The sequence below is a fragment of the Sebastes umbrosus genome, chromosome 22 (assembly GCF_015220745.1).
Source record: "Sebastes umbrosus isolate fSebUmb1 chromosome 22, fSebUmb1.pri, whole genome shotgun sequence".
Lineage (NCBI taxonomy): Eukaryota > Metazoa > Chordata > Actinopteri > Perciformes > Sebastidae > Sebastes > Sebastes umbrosus.
This window is the reverse complement of record NC_051290.1, coordinates 4,080,501-4,105,506: the sequence shown is the minus strand read 5'-3', so window position 1 is coordinate 4,105,506 and position 25,006 is coordinate 4,080,501. Positions and strand designations below refer to the sequence as shown.

Below are 25,006 nucleotides of genomic sequence, written 5' to 3'. Positions count from 1 at the left end.
TGAAAAGCTACACCACCAACAACACTTCATATATGTCTGGGGCTTTCCAGCTAAACTAACCATCAGGTCAACGGACCAAACACTTGATAAGACTAGTTTGTGTTCGGGCGAGCAGTGAAGAAATACATGTGGTGGTCCAGCGTGTGTGTGTGTGTGTGTGTGTGTGTGTGTGTGTGCAGGACTGCATGGTCTGGTCGTCTTAAATTGCCCTTACAAGGGGACAGTAATGAAAGCATGTCCTCATATCCCCAGTCTGCACCGAAGAATGACTTCATGTTTTGGAAAGAAAGAAAAAGGAAAAAAAAAAAGCGGCAAGCACATGGAGCGGCCTGCAGCCTGAACACACCACGGAGACACTGGCCACTGCAACACGTACAGTTTACTTTCCATTAAAGGGACTCTATTTAAGAATCAGAAATTGCTTGTTAACAGCAACACCTGTGGCTGTTTAGTCAACGAAAGTCAGCGTCCTGTTGCTCGCGCTCACTCTACATAGACATGAACGAGCATCGCTCAAAACAGTGAGGAGACACACGTCAGCTAAAAGCACAATATCACTCTATATTTCAGCTGCTTGGCAGTAATGTTAGCTGACCAGACGAAGGTCTCTCCATGAATCACTGCTGATCCTAGTGTTGGCTTTTCCTGCCTCATTCTCCCGACCGCGGCCGGAGGGAACAGGGGAGACACCGGAGTTTTGGTCGGAGACGATAACGTTTCTCTCTGCGGAGCCCCGTCACTTCACAAGACACGGGAAACCTCTGTTGGTCTGGAGGAGCTGCAGCAGTTATTTCTGCACAAACGTCCACTGAACATTCACTAGATATTCTCAGAGCTACTAACTCTTCTGCAGTGTGGAGTGAGCAGCATGCACGTGAGAGGTGGAGCGAGAGAGCGACTGAGAACGAGCGCGGTGTGTGAGTGAAGGCAGGCAGAGGAGCAGAGTACAGCAGAGACTCCGGCCCTGTAGACCAAAGCTACGGTCTCCCCCGCGTCCTCCGACCGCGGCCAACACTGTTTAACAGACGGGCTTCACTAGATACAACCAAGAGGTTTTGGTGCTTCCGTGTAGTTTGTGTTGGAGTCGAGTCTGAACAGCATAGCAACACGCGAGTGTGCATGGGACACCGACCCGCAATGATTTATACGTGTAAGAAGTTACAAACAGTCCCTTTAAATATTTTTGCCCGGCCGCTTCCCAGAGGAGCGTTAAGTAAAGTAAGCAAAAACTAGCTAGCCTGGCTCTGTTTGAAGGTAAAATAATCAACTTATCATCTCCTATAAAGCTCACTAATTAATATGCATAATTAATATAAACCAATTTGTGTTTTTGTGGTGCCGAGAGTTTTCTGGAGTCTCTGTGTGTTGCGTAGTGTTGTGTTTTGTTATCTTTGGACAGAGTCGTATTGATCTTCTCACCTAACTCTCCACTAGAAAACTAATAAGCGTATAATTTTCCAACATGTGGAGCTAATTCTTTAAAAAAGGAAAGTGTTCTCAGCGGAGTGGAGAGTATGACCTGACTGTTGTTGTGCTGATGGAGTTAGTGTTGTGGAAATGTACCAATAGCACTGAATGTTAGCAAGGGTGTGTTTTATTACTTATACTTGAGTTATTTCTTCTTTCAAACGTTGCAATGTCTCTCTTTAAGATGGTTTAGATGATGGTCAAACTGTGGTTTTTAATCACTTGTGTTGCTGCCACGTGCTCTCGGCCTTACAGACTCACGGCGTCCCCTGATAAATGAAGCTGGTGTCATCATACCTGCCAGGAACGACGGCCAAAACTACAAAAACAAGACTCAGGTTGTAAAAAGTGGAATTTCCCCTTGGTCCAAAATGACCTCACTCTGCAAAAATGTTGTTTCTCTCGGTGTCTTTAAGCTCGCATGGATCTGAGTATACTGTAAGAACCGTCACACCAACACACGCTACAGATGTGAGGCTGTTTTTAATTCTTGCTTTCGGTCGCAGAGGGAGAGAGACGGCTCATATCTACGGAAAGACGACCGCTCCAAGTTTGTTTGGACAGACAAGAGGGGTGTCGACCGAGACATGTGTTTCTCACCCAGCCGTGGGTGTGTTTATTTGAAATAGTCTGTCACTTGAGGAAACACAAAGGCGCGTTGTTCACCAGGTTCCTGAAGGTTAATGGAGGATTACAGACAGCTACTTGGTAATATTTATCTGACTGTTTGACCGTACTGTTTCTGAGTCCTCTTCAATTAGCGTGCATGAAGTGAGGACAGAATCTGTTCTACTTTTGCTCTTGTGGTTTTGTCATACGGGAGTTGAGATACAGCTGTTTTTAGACATGAAAATACTGTATCATACATTTTCGTATAGGTCTTTTCTTCACCACGCCCCACCCAGAACATAGCAAAATGAGCCCAACTTGGGCCTACTGTACCTCCGGCTTCAGATGAGCTTTAAAAATTGGGGTCACAAACATAGCCTTTAGTTTATTTTCAGTGTCTGGAACACCTTTACCTCCTTCTCTAATGGCCTGTACATTATTTAACGTTTTAGTTAAAGTCTTAGTGTCATGATGAACCTGTGTGGGATTGGAAATGTTGTTGCCAAGTATGTCAATAGATTCCAACAATAGAAGTGTTCAAGGCTATATCAACGCTGATAATAGCTACTCCAACATCTCTGGATCTTTTTCTAGTCTCTGTATTCATTGCACGGCATGTAGGAGCATTTGCACATTGCACTCCTACAGCATCCTCATCCTTACATGTAAAAATACAAGTCCAAGTCTCCATCTAATGGATGAATCGTGATACTACACCCCCAGACATCGGCCTTTCATACAGGCAGAACTGTCCACACAGACCAACGGGTTATGATTTTCTTTTAATGGGAACATGAATCGAGGTCTGGTTGATTGATTGGTTTTTCAAAATAAAGTCCAAAAACAGTTGTATTTAGAAGGAATTAATACCTATAGTGATATGTAGATGAAATTAAATGAGTTTTAGAGTCACCTGAGAACATGTCAAATGGTACAGATGTTACCCAAATGGCCAATTTGAAGACTCCGGGTTAACTCCTCTACTAAAAACCTCTCCAACTTTACTCTGCTTCACTTTATTAGCATCAGTCTGTGCAGTGTGATGTTCAGATGTTATTTGCTGGATGTTTTGGGTTGCAGCTGCATCATCTGCCAACACTGTTTACCATTGGCAGAGCATTTTGGCAAATTTTTCTTGGGCGCTACCCACATAATCAGCTGTGCTGCTCATCCCACAAATGCATGATCTCTACAAGTTGGACATCATTGCGAAGGTAAATTAACAGGCTTTCCAACCATGTAAAATACAATGACCATTAGCATTGTAACAACAGAGAAATAATCCATCAAACACAAGTTTACTAACTTTGTTTTTCCAGTATATATACGGATGCTTACACGTCTGCAGAAATCTCACCAAGAAAGTGTCACCTTTCTTACAATAATCTTTATTGATGCAGTACGAGGATACATTTGTGAAATTCTTCATACAAGTAGCATTATGTTACATTAATGAAAAAATATAGCATCTTTATATTTACATAAACATGTGTTCAAGTTAATTACATTCAAGTTAAGCAGGAAGTGAAAATGAATGACTAAATGTTTTCACATTACGAGGTAAGTTTGAGTTTCGTCTTTGAGACGGTAAATGTGTGAATGACTGAAGTAGTGTTGACCGGTGAGTGTGTCTCTATGACAGAGCTCCTTGAGTACAGTACAGCTGATAAACCGTTCTGCTCAGAGCTGGACCCAGGTTCCTGAAAAACAAACACAGAAAATAAAGCATTAACTAACCGGAACTACTCCTGGTGCTGTCATTAAGGAGCTCTTGTGAATTGTTTTATCTTTTTTTTTAGCACATTTGGTTTTTCACTTTTCATTTACAAGTGCACAAAATATTTTAACATATTTAAGTTAACATATCACGCTGACATGTGACAATGTTCTTTTTTGTAATAAATACATACAATACAAACCTTTTGAGCTTCCCATAGCGGATGGAAGAGAGGAGTTTCTCTTTCTGTGCTTCACCTGCACACCGATCATAGGCTGTCAGGAGACTGAGAGAGAGAGAGAGAGAGACAGAGAGATAAAACTTTATAAAACTTTGTTGCTGCTGCGTGAAATGGTGAGTGCATCACAGGTGGAAAAAAGGGAGCTAAAGGGTAAGAATACTTGGTGAGTGAGTGAACTGTCTGTTGAGTTACCTGTGAGGAGTGCTGTATTGCTCCAGTATAGCAGCTGCCTTGTCTCCAGACAAACCGCTGACCTGCATCAACTGTCTGGCAAACACCTCCTTCACTGTCTGACACTAGAAGGGAAAACAGGGATTGATGTATTCACAAACACACAATGTAACACCGCATTTAAAGAAAAATAAATAAACTAAGGAGAAAAAAAGTTTAATTCTTTATTTAAAACCAGGACACACACCTTGTTTTTGATGGCACCATAGTTGAACTCTGCAAAAGAAATGAGAGAGCAGGAGGGGGTCCCGCTCTCCTCCTCTTCATCACTCCCTCCATCACCCTCCAGCTCTCTGGAGCGACAGATCAGCGTACAGTTCTGAAATAAAGATTAAAGTGTGAAGTAGAGCTGCAACTAATGATTGTTTTCATTGTTGATGAATCTGTCGATTGTGAAGAAGAAGAAGAAGAATAATCGACGCATGCATAGCCCCCCATAGGCCTTGACGTTTTACCGGTAGTAACGTTACTACCAGGCAGCGCCTGCGACAGTTTATTCAAGGGAAATATATATTTTTTAAGACGGGACAAATAGTCACGTAAACCATTTGATTTTTTAATAACTTAATAACTATTTGAAAAATCAAAAATCAAGACTCATTCCTACCAAAAACTATTAAAAGCACATCATGAATTGATTTTAAAATTGTACTATTTGCTTTTAAAGCCTTAAATGGATTAGCTCCACATACATTACTGACCTGCTGACCCCATATTCAGCTCCCAGGTCACTCTGATCATCCTCACAACAACTCCTCTCAGTCCCTGACTCTTGCCTCACTCTGTTGCTGCTCCAATGCTCTGGAATCGCTTCTCATCTGAGATTTAAAAGCTGTTTCTCACCACCAAAAATGTGGCGCAGGAATGCGGAAAATCTGCATGCAAATTCTATGCACAATGGGTCCGGTGCGAATTTTCCGCTTTGCCGTGTTCCATTTTCGCAACGAGTTTCCTCCTAAATAGTGCTGTGTCCACGCACCAAATGTGGATTAATCTGTCCCCAACAAACGCACTACTTAACCTATTTAGGAACCAGTGGGCTCTGGTCTGAGAGCCACAGACAGGGTGGAGGAGCTGTGTGTGTTTTTTACCTGATACAGTTTAATCAGGTATCGTGTCATGACGGTGAGGTAGGCCGCTGACTCCCTCACATCCTGGACTCTCTTCACAAAGAAGCCATCAACTACCTAACACACAAACGCACATAAATGACAAAAACATATATACAGTACACACACCAAATCACATCGGCAAACCATCACCAATAAATAAATATATCTAAAAATAAATATAAAATAAGTGCAAAAAAATAAAAAAATGTAACAATACAAATGACATTCAATTTTGAACTATAAACTGCAATATAACAAATACTAATTATACATAAAAACATATGTACAAAAAAAAGGAAATATTATGTTGAAATATACTTATTTGCCAACATGTATGTTAGTAAAACGGACATGCAAGTGTAGGAGTGTGTGTCGTCCCACCTGTGTGTTGACGATGGCCTGCTGCAGGGTAGTTTCAGGTAAACTCAGGTGGGAGGCCGCCGACCCACACTCCTCTACGAGATAGCACGGCCTACGAAGACCACACCTCTTCAGGCGAAACTGATTCAGGGAAGGAAGGGAGGAAGAGAAAAAATGAAATCGTGGCTGTACCCAATAAGACAAGACATAACAGGACCAATCTTTGACCTTCCATGCGCCAATGCCAAACAATTTCTGGTTAAAACTTCTCAAATATGATGATTTTGGCTACAAAATAAATCAATTTGGAGCCGTCATGAGGGGCTCTGGTATTGTGGTGATAATTTGATAAAGTAAATAACTGATAAATGAATTGCCAGAAGAAGAATTTGCAGCACATCACCAACCGACCTTCTGTTCCCTGAAGCGTCCATCGATGATGCTGCCACACAGGTCGTCCATCCTCTTCCTCTCGATGATGTAATCGAGGACGAGCTCCCTGCCTTCAGGGGCACGCAGCTGACCTGGAGAGAGAGAGAGAGAGAGTAACAGGAATAAGATTAGGTGATGCATACTGGCCGATCACACGGGTGATTGTGATTGTCTTGTGTGTGCGTGTGTTACCTGGAACAGGTGCGACCTTTTCTCGAGCGACCCACAGGAAGTCTCCGACGTTTAGCTTCCTGATGTCGAAGTTGACTCCGTTTCTCTGAAGCTCTTTGACCAGCTCCTGCTTGCGGTGGCTGCTGCCGCTGCTCAGACAGATCAACACGTCATGAAATACACAAGTATACCTTTGATTCAAACAGATACTGTATATAGAGACAGCTCTCTTACCCGGTTGTCTCAATGAAGTCAACACAGAGTATAATCTCGTAAGCTCCAGGTAGAAGACATCCTGCGTTCGGCTTTCTGCTCGTTGGCTGTGCATTCTGGGGTTTTCCTGGAAAACTCATCACATCAACTTCACTCCTTGGCTCGGCAACGCAGGTCGGCCTCTCTGTAGTGCTGTGAAGAGAAGATGATTCCTTTTGTCCCAAGCAGACTTCAATTATTTCCACTCCTTGATGGCGCCCTCGGCTGACTTTACTTTTTTCAGAGGCTGTAGCAGGTTCAGTTTTAAAGCTAGAGTACTCCCCGAAAAAAAGACAAAAACGGGTCTATGAAAAAGACGGGTGGAGTGGAAAAGATTAAAGCACACTCACTGTATTCTGTTTTCTTCCTTCTCTTCTTCGTCATCATCACTAGCAGTAAGGTCCACAAGCTCGGGACCACCGTCCTCTCCCTCCTCGTCCACCTCTGTCTCACTTCGAGCCTCCTCTCTGTCCCCCTCCAGGCTGTCTTTAGTCCCTGGTTCTACCGACTCCAGTCGCTCCGCCAAAGCCAGACCATCTTCTGTCAGAGAATACCTGAGCGAGGAAGGAGAGTGAACACAGTTTTAAGTAGGTGGAGTATAGAGTTAACTGTAGAATAAATATAGAACGACTGTTTTCAGCCTTCGTCTCCCAATAGTTGTGTGTGTGCTTCCTGTGTACCTTGCAGGGTTGTGGGTCTTTATCACGAAGTTCTTCTGAATCAGAGTGCTCACCGACGACCAGGCCGTGTACTTACTGCCTAGATCCGGCTACAGACACACACACAAAATGAAGGAGAGAAATATGACTCAATTTTGAAATAAACCTACTGCACGAGAAGATCAATACCAGGGGTTAACATGACAAAAGGAGGAGGGTGGCTTGGGATATGTTGTGTTATAAATTATATTTCACTTACAACAGTGAAAGATTTATCGCAGAGTTGCTGAGCTTCTGTTTGTAGCTCCATCTTAAACATGTAACCTTTGCTGCCCGGGATCTACAGAGAGAGAGATGATGATGATGATGATGATGATTACTGAGGCCACAATGCAACACTTGGAAGTTTGCTGGAGAAAGGTGTACCTGCGACTGTCTGTAAAGTGTGAGCAGTACAGCGTGACCCCCAGACCTCTTCTGGGGTACGTACTCCCTCTTCTTCTTCTTCCCTCCTCCTCTTCCTCCTTTGTCTTTCCCTTGATCCCCTGCTGCATTCTTCTACAAGGAAAGGACAACAAATGAAAAAAAAGATGAACACTTATCCTTTTACTTTCCTCTTATTGCTGAATGAAATAAAACGGAGTGATGCAGAATTTACTGTTCATAAAATATTTTATATTTAGCATATTTACTGTTTGATTAGTAGCAGCAGTCGTAGGGGATTCTTTTAATAATACCATCACCATCAACAGTAAATAAATAAACAAAGTATTGTAAGAAAGTGCCCTCTTTCGTTCACATTTTTCATGAGCTACCCCAGGGTTAGAAGAAGACACAATCACATCGCGGGTACAGATTTAGAGCTGCAGAATGAGACAATATTTGACAAGATGTTGTTTTGCTACAACAATATTGTGTGATAAAGCTTAAAATGTGTGTTTTTCTTAAAGGGTGCATCGTGTTAGCTGAATAAAATGAACAGCAAACGCTTCTGCCTGCTTGATTATACCTTGCACTCTACACATCTTATGTGTGCGTGCTGTTCTTGTATATAGTGTTATCTATGTTGCACCTTGATCCCAGAAAAACACTCACTCATTCTGCCTTGCACAGAGAAGTGTGGTAAAAATATAAATAAATAAATATACTTTATTTGTATAGCAGTTTTCCAAACATAGTTACAAAGTGCTTTACATAAGTTAAAAAAGTGCAAACATCAAGATAAAAACAATACAGAATAAAAACATAAAACTTAATAAAACAGTGTGTACAAAAAGTCAGCAATAATGAAATTAAAATGACAATAAACTTGATTTGATCATCGTATCATTTCTGTGTGTGTATATGCAGTAGTCGGGACAGATTTTGTCTCTTCATTTGATGAAGTCCTGTCATGGTCGAAACCGGTTGTTCTTTTTAATTGTCATGAACAAGCCCTGCAGCTAATAAAGGCTTCTTATCTAAACTCAGAATACTCCTGCTCCTCTACGAGTTTGCTTTATTGCACGTTTGAGTAATTCTCAGGTATTTGGTCAACTAATATTGTTTGATTTGACTCTGTCAATATTGCACAGCCGTGGGCAGAGTCTACTTCCTCACAGGTTTCATGGACATTTACTTCATTGTGTCTTTACAGGGTGACACAAACACAAACACTCCCTATTTAACCCTGTTTACCTTTCTGGAGGGAGCCAGGCTGTTGTTGTCCGGTCTGCCAGGAGGCGGCGCTCCTTCAGGGAGAGAGTGAATAGGAGCGTCTGAACCTACAGAGGAGGTAAAGAGGGAAAAGACAAAGAAAGAGGAGTTGGTGTTATTAGCTATGAAAACTGATAACTTTGAGATTATATATATTAATGATATCGTTGTCTTGTATTTATATTCAGGCTTTCTGTAATGTCCTTTTACTTTTCTGTCTAGTGTTTTACAGAAACACAACTTCTGTTAAAGTCCTGTGAAAAAGAGTTCAACCACAATACAATCGAAATGGTCAATTAATGCAAACGTTAATCCATCCATCTGTTTCTCACCGTTGTCTCTACGGTATCGTTGCAGTTTGTCATCCAGTATTTTACAGATGCCGTCTCCAAAGTTCTGCAGGATCTTTGCCTCTTTGGCGTTTTCAAGCGGTAATGGATACTTATTCAAGGAGCTGATGGCCTGCAGGAAAACAAAAACACACATAAATAAAGATCTGTTTCGGCTTTCCACTGATTTCCATCTTATATTCAGGATACGATACGCTGGTGAACAGTTAAATATTATGACTACTAACTGGACTGTAACAACACATTGGTGATATCTGATGTCTGTAAAAACAAATTCAACAAAATGTGAAATTAGTGTGTGCATACAACATAAAATCTGTCATCTTTTATCTGTCTATATGTCTTTATTCTGGAAAATATTCAACGTTTCAAAATGTTACGTAACCAGTCATGTAAAAATCTTCAAAAACTATTTATTTAATAATTAATTACTAATTATTATTTTGTATGTGCTGTTTTTTGTTTTTTTTTACAATTAAGTAATTAATTATTTTTTTTTTATGGTTTCTATCTTACTACCATGAATTATATTATTGTAGTACTTATGACCTTTAATTTTAAATAATTAATTAAATTATTTTAAAAAATATTTTCATTTTTATTTTTTATTTTTCTGTAATTGAACTTATTCTGTAACTCTAACTCTCGGGTGGGAGGAAGGCTGGACATGTTTCTGTGTGGGAGTGAGAAGCGATGTGTATGTGTGTCTATATGTATGTACAGATTAAATGTTAAATGTAAGATATAATTTTTTGTATTATGGCACCGGTGTTATGATCTGTTATGTTTGTTATGCTATGTTTGAAAAAATGAATAAAAATATTTTTTTATATATATATATATATATATATGTATATATATATATATATATATACACACACATGTATATATATACATAAATCATAATATTTTATTATGAAAATGAACCATTCTGCATAAATGTGTACTTTTATTTGTAATACATTAAGTATGTCTTGATGCTAATACTGTGGTATTACTACTTTTACTTAAGTAAAATATAGGAATACTGCTTCCAACACTGCATAACAGTTACCTGCACAAAACACACACCTGTAAACTGCACTGTGATGAACACACCTGTAAACAGGTGAACAAGTGCTGATGTTTACCTTCTGGTAGGTGTACTGTGATGAACACACCTGTAAACAGGTGAACAGGTGCTGATGTTTACCTTCTGGTAGGTGTACTGTGATGAACACACCTGTAAACAGGTGAACAGGTGCTGATGTTTACCTTCTGGTAGGTGTACTGTGATGAACACACCTGTAAACAGGTGAACAGGTGCTGATGTTTACCTTCTGGTAGGTGTACTGTGATGAACACACCTGTAAACAGGTGAACAGGTGCTGATGTTTACCTTCTGGTAGGTGTACTGTGATGAACACACCTGTAAACAGGTGAACAGGTGCTGATGTTTACCTTCTGGTAGGTGTACTGGATCTTCAGTTTCTTCTCTTTGGCCTCGTCTCGGAGCTCAGTGAGCCACTGGAGGAACAGCGGGTTCGGGCAGGAGGGCAGGGCTCGTTTCCGACCCAACCGGACCCGTGGAACCGGTTCCGAAGCTGGCATCCCTTCTGGACCTGACAGGAGAGGAATGACACAGTTAACACTTAGCTAGTTAACATAAGCTAATGTTAGCGAACCCTGATTATCTATCAATTTTAAGGTTTTCATCAACAAGTTACCATATTTAGAAGTAGTAAGCAACACTTATAGAGAGATTGAGCAGATAATTAGTGAGGTAAATCGTGTCTGTGCGTCTTAAATCACCTTTAACTTGAGAGTTTTAGCAGCAGCAGCTAACTGGCGCCACCTGTGTTCAAAGAACCAGCGCACTTCCGTGTTTACATCGTGACGTCACCGGAAGTAGGCGGGGCGAGATGCAGTAATACAAACAGTGACATCTAGAGGTTCATATTATAATAAAAAGACAAATGTATGTATTAATAAAAGTAAATTAATCAGTGGTGGAAGAATTTTTTTAATTTCTTTATTTCATTATTTATTTTTCATTGTATTCTGCTGTATTTGATGTGAATTTAGTTTGTGCTTTGGGCTTGAAAAGTGCTCTACTAATATTGTTGTTATTATTATTATTATTATTATTATTAAGTATTAAGACTTTTTACTAGAGTAAAAGAAGCAAAACTACAGTGTAAAAAATATTTAAGAATAGTATGGAAATAGATGTATTTAGATATTTTACTTACTTATATTACTAATATTATAAAACATTACATAATATATCATATTTTATATTTTATAGTATTATATATAATATATTATATTACTAATATTATAAAATATTACATAATATATCATATTTTATATTTTATAGTATTATATATAATATATTATATTACTCATATTATAAAACATTACATAATATATCATATTTTATATTTTATAGTATTATATAATATATATTATCTTACTATTATATATATTTTATTATTATATAATACATATTACTTATATTTTACTAGAGTAAAAGTAGCAAAACTAAAGTTTAAAAAATAGTATAGAAAAATAAATCGATAAATTAAATAAACTATAAATAAAATATATAAATAAATATAAACAAGTATAGAAATAGTATAGTAATAGTAATAGTATAGAAATATAAGTATTCAGATATTTTACTTACTAATATTACTAATATTATATAACATTACATAATATACAATATTTTATATTTTATAGTATTATATATAATATATTATATTACTAATATTATATAACATTATATAATATAACATATTAAATATTTATTTTATATTATATTTTTATATTAACGTTTGAGTTTTTACGCTACCTTAAGGCCACCGTAGTTCTAAACTTGACACAGTGCTCAAATTAATCTTCAGGCTCCCAGCTTTCAGATGATGTACACCACTTCTATGTGACATATACTGTTGACCTGCTATCTCCCCCTAAAGACCCCATGTACCCCTTAAAAAAAGACAAAAACAGGTCTATTGTGGGTCTCAGAGGGTTAACTAATAATAATAATAATAATACATTTTATTTATATAGCGCTTTTCTAAAACCTCAAAGACACTTTAAGTGTTGAAATATAGCTTTAACAATATTCTGATGATTCAGAAGATGCATGTTGTGACTGACAAAGTGAGTTTCGGTGCCTCTTTAACACAATCAGTGTCAGTTAACTTCCAAGACCGTTATGTGGTTGTTAACTGACTCCGTCTCAGTGTATCCTCAGGCTGAAGGGCGTCTGCAGGATTCCTCCAACAAGACCCGACAGAGACCAAGAATCCAACCTCACCCTCCCAACCACACAACCGCTCTCTGTCTTAAGACACACAGTCAAGAAGCTCGGAGGGGGAAAATGAAGCATAATTAGTGCATAACAGACATCTCTTTATGCACACAAAGTTTGACGAGGCGGTTGTAAAGACTAAGTTAAAGTGGTTAATGTTGTAAAACGAGGTGAACTTGTTGGACTGAAAAGTTAAATAAGAGGAAACATTAAATATTACAGCTTAACAGGATTCAAAGACTCATTTATTTTGGTTTGAGGATGGAATGACATGCGTCTAATTGTTCAGTACTGAACACATTGCCATATGTGACCACACATTCCTTCTGTGCCTGTAGCAGCATTTTCTGTCATCACTGCGACATAAACATTTGATCATTTATTTTTGCTTATGTCCTTTATTACCTTTCAACCACCCACTAAGTCTGAGAAGTGCTTGTTGTTGTAAAAGTGTCACCATTATAGCACTAACTAATATAACAAGTCCATTCTTGACTATCTATATACATGTATGCATGAATATACTGTAGATGTGCTTTTGCATGCACCTGTTAATGTAAAGATATACATGCAAATGCAGTGCCTGTTTTTAAAGGAACAGTGTGTAACATTTCAGAGCATCTATTAGCAGAAATTGAATGTAATATTGATTAGTGTATAATCATTTATTTACCTTTACATACACAGACTACATACTGTTTTAAAAAACTGTTACACCTCTGTGTACATATATTACTTCTCATCATGCTACTATATACTACATCCTGTTTTCATTCAGTGTTCCCATCTGAAATAATGTCTTCAACAAAATTACAAATTTACATTACTATTTTTTATTTACTTTTATTGCACGGCGTTGTTGAATAGTCGATTCTGATTGGTCAATCATGGCGTTCTGCGGTCTGTTATTTCCTTATAACAGACCGTTGCTATGCATAACAGACCGTTGCTATGTATAACAGACCGTTGCTATGTATAGCAGACCGTTGCTATGTATAACAGTCCGTTGCTATGTATAATAGACCATTGCTATGGCCGCAGTTCTGATGTCGGACTCTGGCGGACTGTTTTTGTGTGAAATTATTGATTTCTTAAGTAAGTAGCCGTGTAATAAGTGGGATAATGTACAGCTAGCGGGTCATTGTTGTCGGGCTTTCTTTCACAACAATGACCGGCTCGCTATACATTATCACTTACATGTTTATGTTTAAATCCTCTATTTTAACTGCGATATGTTATGCCTTTAATTATCATTTTGCTTTTGCATTTACTTGTGTGATTTCCCCTTTTATATATATATATATATATATATATATATATACATATTTTATGAGCTTTTGTTTGAAGGAACCTGAGAACCAAAGATTTTCATTTTCTGGAATTAACATATGCCAAATAAAGGACCTTGACACGTTTGTGAAACTGCGGTAACGTGAGCCGCAGAGTGCAAAACCGTGGTGCCGCCAGCCTCCGTCTGACTTCCGTTGCTCCTAAAGTAGTGTTATTATGGTAAGGATGGCGTCAGAGTGAGGCGAACGGCGTTACCACGGTTTTGCACTTGGCGGATCACGTTACCGCAGTCTTGGAAAGGGAGGAATGATCTGCAACCACACCATTAGATGCCTACATACTGCTCCTAAACTGCCTGAAACGCCTTGCTTGAAGTCCTGCCTTTTCCTCCGTAACGTGGTGATGTCACCAAGTAACACATTTGCATAATACCTGCCTAGCTAGTTGGCACGACCTCTAACAACAGCTAGTTAGAGCGGAGCTGGAGCAGAGTCCGATGAGTTTGGTTCGGTTGACCAATCACACCAGAGAGAGGCCAGCTGACCAATCAGAGCAGACTGGGTTTTTTTTCGGGAGGGGGTCTTAAAGAGGCGCTAAAACAGAGCGTTTCAGACAGAGGTGCTGCAGCACAGCCGGTTCTGAGAAAAATAAAGTGTTTTTTGAACATTAAAGCGTGTAAACATGTTCCAGTAGAAACCTAAAATACAACTATGCACCGGAAAATAAGCATAATAGGTCCTCTTTAATCAATTTAATTTCTAAAAGCACCACCTATCAACCAAGTTATTGGTCACACAGTTAACTTGTTGAATCAGAATGCATCCATAACATAGCTTAAAATTAAAAGCACAACTCATTCTCGTGTAATATATTACTCCCTTTAATGAACAAAGTACTTTTTTCATAGAAAAACATTTTTTTGCTGTACAGAGACGCCCACAGGAAAATATTCACACGCTATACAGACGAAGAAGAAAATGATGGTAGCTTGGTACTGTCGAACATGTTAATTAGCTTCTCCACGTCACAATCCCATGTAAAAATATATATATTAGTCAGACACTGCATTGTTTGGTGCATTATTTCATTTAAGTCTGTGATATATACAGATACCCAAATCCATACACGCGTACATTCACACATATACATACATTTACTTCCCCCCAACCTGACTCGTATCACTTCACTTATATGTCCGTATGAGCTTCCAGGCTGCCGTCTCTAACCTACTGGCCTGCTGATCCAGTAGTGTCGTCACTATCAGCGCCCTGAGGAGAGCCTGGGGACGACCCTTCTCCTCCTCCGGCTCTCCTCCCAGCCTTCCCCTTCAGCAGGGCGCTGTCGGGGTGAAGCGAGTGGAGGTGGATCAGCAGCTCGTCCTGCGTTCCCGCCGTGAGGCCGCACTCCTCGCAGACGTACAGCTTGTTGCGTCGCTCTTTGTAGGCGTACTTCTGGGTGACGCTGTGGATCTTCTTCATGTGGGACTCCAGCGAGCAGCGCTGGGTGAAGGCCTTTTCGCAGAGGTTGCACTTGTAAGGACGGACTCCTGTTTGAAAGAATAAAATAAAACGTCATGATCTTGCTTCTATTACCTTTGTGTGTTCATGTGTGAAAGCACGAGCAGCTTACCTGTATGCGTGCGAACGTGTCTCTTGAGGTCAAAGGTGTCGTTGAAGCCTTTGCCGCAGAAGGTGCACAGGTGTCTCTTGGTGTCGAGGTGACACTTGAGATGTCTGTTCAACATTCGCTGGTACTGGAAGGTCTTCTGGCAAATCTGCATGCAGCAACAATGCAAAAAAAATATGTTTACATTCAGTGTTTCTCACCAAAAGGCACTATTGTGTGTATCCTCAAAGTCTAACAAACACGATTAATGCATTTTCTTTCCCCCTAAACATGTACAATGTCAATCGTTTGTTTACATCCCTGTTTGCTTATAAATTATATTACTTTCTATATTCTGGATTTCCGTACCTGGCACGCATACGCCGGCGTCGACAAACTCTGACTTTGACCTGTCGATCTGGTCACCATGGAGATCGCTTCCATGGGGTCGGGGTCTGTCGTCAAGGCGACTGGCATCACGGTGGCGTTTGGAGTGAGGGACGGCGGTGTGGGAAGAGGAGGGAGAGGAAGAGGAAGAGCAGTGGGATCGGGCGGCAACTCGCCTGTAGTTACCTGGTGGAGAGAGTTACATTCAACTTCATTGATTTGCAATTATAAACATCCGTCTTCACAGGAAACAACTTGATTAGGTTTAGGCAAAAAAACTACTTAGTTAGGTTTAGGAAAAGATTGTGTTTTGTGTTAAAATAACTATGGAAGTTACGTGACAAATAAATCCACGTTGACTTCCTCCCTACGCGGCGCTTGTTGCTCTTTATACTTCTTGGTTCATAATTACGTGGAACCTGAACTAAGATATTAGTGCATTAATCCATTCAATAAGAAAAAACACCCGTTTAAGGGGTGTAGTTGTGAAATTTAGACCAACATATGTCAGTTGTGTACCTCCAAACCCTCCCTCCTTATTGCACGTATGCAGCAAAACAAAGATTAGCATTATTAGATCTGACAATGTGAGGAACATTCACACCTCAAACATGGATAATGTGTTATTAATGTTCAATTTTGGGAAGAAGAAACAAACAAAAGAGTTCTTAAAATGCTCTCCACTCCTGTCGGTCACTGCCGGTTTCCTCACCTTGATTTTGGACCGGATGAAGGTGGAGTGTCTCAGCGCCCTTCGTCTGATATCGGTTCTTCCCGCCGGTGAGGGCGGCGAGCTCCGCGGTCGGCCCAGCATCGTGCTGGACGGAAGCTCGGCGTGCGTTTGCGTGTCGGGGGAGGGGGTGTGTTTGGTGAGGCAGAGCGGCGTCATCTCGGCGGGGCTGGCCTCGGCCACCATCATCAGGACGGCCGAAGGGTAGATGGATGCTGGAAGGAGAGAGAGAGGAAGTGTCACCTTAAGTCTCTTCTTAAACTTGAAACTATTTATTTTTTAGTATAAATTAATCGTTTTGGTCTCAGTCAACTCAGATTTCTTTAGTCGATTGTCGTTTTTCATGCTGAATAACTTCTTTCTAAGAAACCTATGAGCACATCTCTGGTAAATACCAGGTGTTTTACAGATCTGTCGATTAAATCAACTAATCAAATAGTCGAGGGGTAGTCAGCTAAGACTTTTATTGGCCGAGGACAGTCCTAAAAATTATTATTATTTAGCAGTATTTTTTTAACTTGATTATTTGGATCACAAAATGAGCTTCTGTGGCAGCACATCACATCGATAAATCATGAAAATTAACAAAAAAAAAGCGTTTTTTGACATCTAACACACCTTCTCTTACTTCATCCTGATGACACAGTTGCCACTGCACAACATTGAGTTTATAAATGTAACTACAGCCTTAAAAAAGACAATAAATCTCTTTAAAAGCTAGACAGAAAAGGAGGACCGAGGGTGGGAGAGTGTAAGGGAGCCAAGTCTTCTATTATAGTGTTTCACAACGAGCAGCCGGCCTGCACCGCCTCATATTTGCACAATCTCTCAATTAGCAAACATGCAGAGTTAAATATGTATTTGTGTGTATGTGTGTGTGGGGGGGGTGTGTATGTGGGTGTGCACATGTTTGGTCTATTGTTTTGTGGTACTTGCCCCACACACACACGCACACACACGACACACACATTACAGTTAGACTTGTCCGACCAGACAGGCTTGCAGCACCAGCTCTGTAACCTTCCTCAAACAATCCACCTCCGCAGGGTTGGATGCCTGTCTGTGTGTGTGTGTGTGAGTACAATATAACAAAACACTCAGAGAGAGGGAGATGTAGGCTCATAGAAACCTTTGAGACAGGTGTGTGTGCGTGTCTTTGTGTGGTGTGTGCAGATAGCCCGAGGGCAGGTGCGCCTCCGCTCGCTGAAGACAACGAATCTGTTGACTCTGCGGGGCCTCAATCAGATAAAACTCAAATGTGGATGCAAATGAAGCTCCACGGTAAAAGATGAAAAGACGGAAACAGCAGCCGATGTGTTAACCAGCAGGTAACGGTTCGCTGAGACACATCAACAGCTGGTCATGTTTGGTGAAGAGATGTCACTCACAGAGCCTCTACGGAGCTCAATAATAATAATTCACACTGATCTTCTATCCCGATACAGGTCATTTAATATCTCGATAACGATATATATCATCATATCGCATGTTTTCTGGCAATTAATGATGATAAAGCCCGTTTTGGATACTCCTGTGTGAATTAAATACGTCACAAATGAAAAGTATTTTCTCATTTAATTAAGAACTTTAGTGCAAAATGAACACAACAGTTTCAAGTGAAATTATAAAGAATAAAATAAATAAATACTTACATAAATACACTGTTTGTTAATCACATTGAACATGTGGTAATGTAATGTGAGATGTAAAAACAAAACAGCTATCTTCAAATAATATGCCCTCAAAATAGTGCAGATTTTCTGAGATATTTAAGCTAGTACGTTATTATTAATTTAGAGGTAATGTGTATCTCGATATATGATTTCATCACGATACGATTCCATTGAAAGACGATAAATTATCATATTGAATTATCGCCCTCCTTTACTTTACCTAAATAAAATACAGCTCAAAATCTGTCGAAATTACAATTTATATAAGGAACCTGACCAAAGAGTACAGGAAGACACTTGCAATTTACATTTACAATTAAGAAGCTGGAATCAGAGAATTTTAACTTTTTGTTTCTTAAGAAATGACTCAAACCTGTTAATCAATTATCATAATAGTTGCAGATTACTTTAATAGTCAACAACTAATGGATTAATCGTTGCAGCTCTAGTAGAGGTTTTCTTCAGAAAACAACATATTTTCTCCTCCTACAACACACAAACAACCAATCAACAAAGTGATGAACCACTTAAAAGGACTGTTTGTAAGATTTGGCTGCATGTAGTCGTGTGGTTGCAGATTGCAACCAGCTGAGTACCCCTCCGCTCACTCCTCCCTTTCCAAGACTGCGGTAACGTGAGGTGCCGAGTGCAAAAACACTGTTGCGTGTCGGAGAACTGCGGTGGCCTTCAGGTAGCGTAAAAACGTGAAAGTCTCTCTCTAGAGCCAGAGTTTGGTTTGTCCGTGAAGAGGACTCCCTATGTAGATATGAAGGACTCCTTCTAAGCTAACGAAAACACAACAACTCTTAGTTTCAGATGATTATACACTAATGAAAACATAGTTATGAATGTTCAATTGCTGCTAATAGATCCCCCGAGTGCTACACACTGTTCCTTTAATGTACATAATATCTGAAAATAGTGAAAAATCTCCACGGTGACGTTTTCAAATACATGTTTTTGTCTGGCCAACAGTCCAAAACACAAAGATATTCAACTCCAATTATATACATCAAATGGTGTAAAATCGTCACATCTGAGAAGCTGGAAACAACAAACTTCCTGTTATGTCATTTCATTATAATTCCCATCACATAAAGGATGTCTTGTCAGGGAAACAGCATCTGGGAAATGTTATTTAATGGTTTCTTTACGTTGAACGTTTAGCTGTTCAAGTGACCAGCTCATATAATTTTTCTTAATTATTCCCCGTGTGTGTGGTGATAGTTTCTGTGGCGACTGCTGCTGGCTGGACATTTAATCTCATCTTGTATTGTTTGTTCACTTCTCCTCCCCCCTCACCAATGAATGAAGTGTGTGTATGTGTGTGTGTGTGTGTGTGTGTGTTTTGGGAGGTAGGGCGACCGTGTTCACGACGAAACAGAGAGTTGTGTTGTTCTGAATGCACCTCTTGAATATATCCATTTAACGTCGCTCAGCTGGGAGAAAGAAAAAGAGTCAACAATCGGTAGATAACAAACACGAGGTGAGAGTCTGAGCCTGAGTGTGTGTGTGTGTGTGTGTGTGTGTGTGTGTTTGCTGAAGGCGTACTGTCTGCCGCAGTAGGCTGTCTTTAGAGTCCGTTACATTTCCTTCCATCCAATAAACATTAACCTCAGAGCAGCAGCCTCAGGACAGACTGAGAGAGGAAACCCTCGGTGTCATACGATGAGGCCAAAATGTTGAACTATTCCTTTAATAACCACATTAAAGGGACTGTTTGTAAGAATCAGAAATTGCTTGTTAACAGCGACACCTGTGGCCTTTAAGTCAACGAAAGTCATCGTCCTGTTGCTCGCGCTTGTGCTCGCTCTACATAGACATGAAGGAGCATCGCTCAACACAGTGAGGAGACACACGTCAGCTAAAAGTACAATATCACTCTATATTTCAGCTGCTTGGCAGTAATGTTAGCTGACCAGACGAAGGTCTCTCCATGAATCACTGCTGATGAAAAAGATGTTTTTTTGAGTCTGTAGAATATGATGTGTAGGCCAGGACGACAATATTTCATTTAAAATGGTACTTTGACCACAAATTTTGCCATTAACAAATATTCAGCCTCCTGTGAGTTGTAAATTGCAGGACGCCACATTGCGATTTCGATAAAATTTAGATTAATTGTGCAGCTCTAATCTGACGATTATTCTCTCGATTAATCGTTTGGTTTATTAAATGTCAGAAAAAAGTGATAAATGTCCGTCCCAGTTCCTCAAAGTCCAAGGTGATGTCTTTAAATGTTAAATGTTTTTCAGTTCAAAACACAAAGATATTCACTTTAATATAATATTAAATAGAAAAACAGCATTTTCTGACATTTTGTTATCGATTATCAAAATAGTTGGCGATAATTTCAGTATTTTATCGACTAATCGTTGCCACTCTAGTGGGTATTGGCCTGAAAAACACAGTACTGGTCAAGCTTTGAACATAATATTAATATACTAATATATCAAATTATCATGTTGTCTTATGCTTCCTTCCTGGAGTTGTACTTAAATATAAAAAGATAATTTTATTTAACTTTTAGATTTAAAAAATGGAAGAGTAGAACAGTTTTAATCTTGGACTTTTAGTTTTTTTTTATAAATCATATTATTATTATTATTATTATTATTATTATTATAATAATAATAATAATAATAATAATGTATTTATTTTGTACCCTTATTTAATCAGATAAGTCAATTGAGAAATAATTCTCATTTATAATTATTATTATTATTATTATTTTTATTATTATTATTATTATTATTAATAATAACTAGGGCCTTTTGTTAACTGAATATCTACATATTACAAAAGCAAATTTTTCCATAATGTTTTTAATAATTATTTTATGTCAAATTTCTTTATTTCTTTTAGCTCTTTCCACTACCGAAGCACCGTGGTTTTCCCATACAGATAATATTTTAATATTATCTTTAAAAACCTCTTAATAAGAGCTAAAATGTCACTTCTCATCCATCTCACACCACAACGTTTATTGACCTTCTTATCAATATAGATACATACAATAATAACAGTGATTCAGTTTATAATAAGGTTTATATGTTTGAACTTATTTCCTTTTCCCCTACTTTGTATTTATAATCAGTGTCATGTCTGATCTCTGATAAACCAGCTGAACTGAGGCTGATCATCCAGGAGAAAACAGGCCGTGACACATTGTGGATTAGGAGTTAAAAATAAACGCCTACACAGAAAACTGTCCAAACTGATGGCACCTGGCGCCTCATAAAAGTATTCAACAAGCCTGTTTCTGACTGTAATTATCATACCTCTCTCTCTGTGTGTGTGTAGGTGTGTGTGTTTCCTTCAGCCACTGCACACTTAAACACACGTCAGGCAGGTACGTCAAGTAACGGCACATACCAGAAACCTCAGCTGGGACAGTTGCTGGGTTTGGTGAGGAGTGTTAACTGTGACGCTTAGAGGTTTCTGTTCTATTTTAGGGATCGGTTCTCGTGGCAAATCGGATATTTTTTTAATGAAAAAGACGTTTTCTACGACTGATTCTCATTTAGGGGTGCTACTTTAACTCCACAAGAGCTTTAAAGTCAGAGTAAACAGACAGGTAACAGAATCGCACCGAGATAAATAAGCACATTTGGTGTTTTTCTGTGCAAAACTGTCTTCCAAAAGCTTCTCATGTGCTGTTGATGAATCCAGAAGCTTCTATTAAGATTATTAACTGTTATTTAACATGATTATTAGTTGTTTTAAACGACCTGAAAATCAGCTGCTGTTCAGCTCATCTAAATGTTCCGGTTTCAAACACAAAAGAGGATGTAAAAGTCAATGATTAAAAGTTAACGGTGCTGAGAAGTGGAGGATAAGAGACAGAAAGAGAGGGAGAGAAAGAGGTTTAGGGTGTAGTCCGTTACTTGTTATCTGATACCGACGAGGTCTTACAATAAAAAACTCCGCCGATGGCGACAATGGAGATTGTTCTAAAGAGCAGTTGGTTGGTTAAAGAGGTGGACTCCCTTCACTTTGTCATTTAAATGCAAAGTAAGGGGGGGGGGCGTCAAGCTACGTTTTGACAGTTAACATGTCAGCTCTTGCACAGAAAACGTTATTTCCTGTAGCAATAATGTCAGAACATGAGTGGACAAACTGGAAAAACGCCAGCATCAAGGGCCCCAAAATCACAACCCAGTAACTCAATGTTGTTAACAAAAGGAACGGAAGTGAATGAGCAGTCATGAGGCTACATAACAGGTCTGTATCTGAGCTGCAGGACTGAATGAGCAGTCATGAGGCTACATAACAGGTCTGTATCTGAGCTGCAGGAGTGAATGCAGAACTACGAGGAAGAAACGCTGCAATCAGGGGTTAAAGGTCGATGTGTGAAAAGCAACGGGCCCTTCTTGTGATAGATAGCTCGTTATAGGCCGCAGTGACAGATATGGATAATAGGAGTGCAAACACACTGACAAGGTGTGTTTTAGCTTTAAATTGTATTTTTATAATTAAATATGTGGATTTAAAAAGGTTGTTTAGACGCAAATAAACCATTAAAATGATGAATAACTTGCCTATTTGACTTATTATCTGTACCTAAGGTCCACACAGAACTAGGTAAGATGGCCTTTTCCTGGAATACACTGCAAACTAAGTTGAAACTGGGAAATCTGATTACTTTTGATGAATTTAAAACATTAATGGATTTTACCAGAATGATAACATGGGAGACACAAACTGGAACCATCCTAATATATATTATCAAGAACACCAAAGAACATCAGCAATATCAAAAACAAGGACAAGTGGTACCTTGCTACCTCTGCAAAAGAGATTGTTAATCTCAGTGAGTACTACCTGGTTAAATAACATAAATTAAAAAAATAAATAAGCCAAAAGACAAACAAACTTATCAACTCTCTCTCTCTCTCTCCATGGTCCGCTGTGTTTCCCGTTATTCGGTTATTCCCCGTTACAATCCCCCCTCCACCCCTCCCCCTTCCTCTTCCTCTTCCACCTTCTCCAACAGCCACACTGGCATTCCTGTTGGAGCCATGAAATCCGTGCGTAATAGGTACCCAAAGACGAATAAAAGACTGAAAAATGTCAGAAACAAGGCTGAAAAACGGCTTACAAATGTCAGAATAAATGTCTAGAATAAAAGACTGAAAAATGTCTGAAAAAAGGCTGAACAATTTGCAGAAAAAATGACTGAAAATGTCTGGAAAATGTCCGAAATAAAGTCTGAAAAATGTCAGAAAACAGGCTGAAAAATGTCCTAAAAAAGTCTGGAAAATGTCTGGAAAAAAAGTCTATAAAATATCCAAACAAGGCTGAAAAATGTCAGACAAAAAGGCTAAAAAATGTCCAAAAAAGACTGAAAAATGTCGGAATAAAGGACAGAAAAAAGGCTGAAAAAAAGTCTAAAAAAAGTCTAAAGAATTTCAGATAAAAGGCTAAAAACATTCCGAAAAAAGTTTGAAAAATGTCTGAAAAAAGGCTGAACAATTTCCAGAAAAAAGGCTGAAAAAAGACCAATAAATGTCAGAACTAAATTTGCGCCCAGAGACGCGTCCTGACCCGCTACAGGTAAATAACAGACTCTGCTCTCCTATGTAAGACTCACCTGGGATGTAGACATCTCCTCTCTCATGATCCTGGACTTCGCTCCAGTTCCTCTTTCCAGGAGAAACACTCGCCTTTTTCACCAGAAAGGCTCTCGGCATGTTGAATTAACACTCTGTCCTTTATTTATCCGGTTATTTGCGGGGAAGTCGCGACGTAAAAAAAAGTTACAAAAGCAGGAAACAAAAATGTCGGTGTCGTTCCTCTCAGGTGAGTCCTCTCTGCACCCTTTCTCCTCGTTTGGCAATCTTTATACCGCTTTAATCTCCTTTTTTAGTCCTCGCACACCTTTTCTCTCAGTCTATCCAGTGAAAAAGGAAGGAGAAGTGTTACAGGTGAGTCCAGGTGAGTCCAGGTGAGTCCGCTCAGGTGTGCTACCTGGACAGGTAAAGACAGATATCACCTCCAGCGCTCTGAAATAACGGTGAGTGTGTGTGAGGGAGAGAAAACGGTCGTATTGTATCCTGATCACACACACACAGCAGATAGAAGGTGAGTCAGAAAGCTGCAGGTAACTCATTTGAAAAAAGCAGGAAACAAGCTGCAGTGCGCATGCGCATCAGAAATAACGGTGACAACAAGCCTTGCAGAGAGAGAGAGGGAGTTGGGTTGTGGTTGTGGGTGTTGTTATGCCTCCAGGAGACCTGAGACCTGCGGAACCGGTTTACCCCTCCCTGATGCCTCTCTGCTGCTCCATTCCGCTTTAAGGTGTGGGGAACCGGTGCACATGACGACTACAAGAAGAAGATTTAGGGGAGTAGTGAGAGAAAGGAGGTTCAACAGAGCCGTAGTGGAACACAAGCAAGCTTATAATAAGAATAATACTATAATACTACTGATGAATCCTTAGAACCATCAACCTGTTGTGCTTTATTGGTGCACAAAATCTGACTTTAAACGACACTGATGGCCGGACGACACATTTGGATTAGATGGAAAGACTGTATTCCTCCAACATTTGCACAATGGTGTAGAGATATGTTGTATTTTATTAAGTTGGAGAAGATCAGGTTTACTATCAGGGGGTCAGCGGACGCGTTAGCGTTGATATGGCAACCTTTCCCATAGTCAAGTTAAAGGTCCCATATCATGCTCATTTTCAGGTTCATGTTTGTATTTTTAAAAAGTATAG

General features: G+C 39.4%; 2 protein-coding genes across 3 annotated transcripts; both read right to left on the bottom strand.

Moving 5' to 3' along the window:
• Positions 1–3,446: 3,446 nt before the first annotated feature.
• mus81 (MUS81 structure-specific endonuclease subunit) lies at positions 3,447–11,203 on the bottom strand. Of its 2 annotated transcripts, none has more exons than XM_037757873.1 (17): positions 11,088–11,203; positions 10,737–10,897; positions 9,279–9,408; positions 8,929–9,014; positions 7,678–7,809; positions 7,511–7,591; positions 7,273–7,361; positions 6,943–7,146; positions 6,575–6,745; positions 6,362–6,489; positions 6,149–6,261; positions 5,759–5,878; positions 5,357–5,452; positions 4,453–4,584; positions 4,227–4,330; positions 3,996–4,079; positions 3,447–3,776 (listed from the first exon to the last, which is right to left on the bottom strand). In XM_037757873.1, the coding sequence occupies exons 2-17, from the start codon at positions 10,884–10,886 to the stop codon at positions 3,710–3,712; spliced, it is 1,887 nt and encodes a 628-aa protein (XP_037613801.1). In that variant the 5' UTR covers positions 10,887–10,897; positions 11,088–11,203; the 3' UTR covers positions 3,447–3,709. The 2 variants fall into 2 exon arrangements, with proteins under 2 accessions (XP_037613801.1, XP_037613802.1); XM_037757874.1 differs by having other exon boundaries at positions 7,678–7,806.
• A 3,546-nt stretch (positions 11,204–14,749) lies between these two features.
• ovol1a (ovo-like zinc finger 1a) lies at positions 14,750–24,458 on the bottom strand. The gene is made up of 5 exons (XM_037757851.1): positions 23,876–24,458; positions 16,592–16,824; positions 15,862–16,065; positions 15,517–15,661; positions 14,750–15,433 (listed from the first exon to the last, which is right to left on the bottom strand). The coding sequence occupies exons 1-5, from the start codon at positions 23,973–23,975 to the stop codon at positions 15,114–15,116; spliced, it is 1,002 nt and encodes a 333-aa protein (XP_037613779.1). The 5' UTR covers positions 23,976–24,458; the 3' UTR covers positions 14,750–15,113.
• Positions 24,459–25,006: the final 548 nt, after the last annotated feature.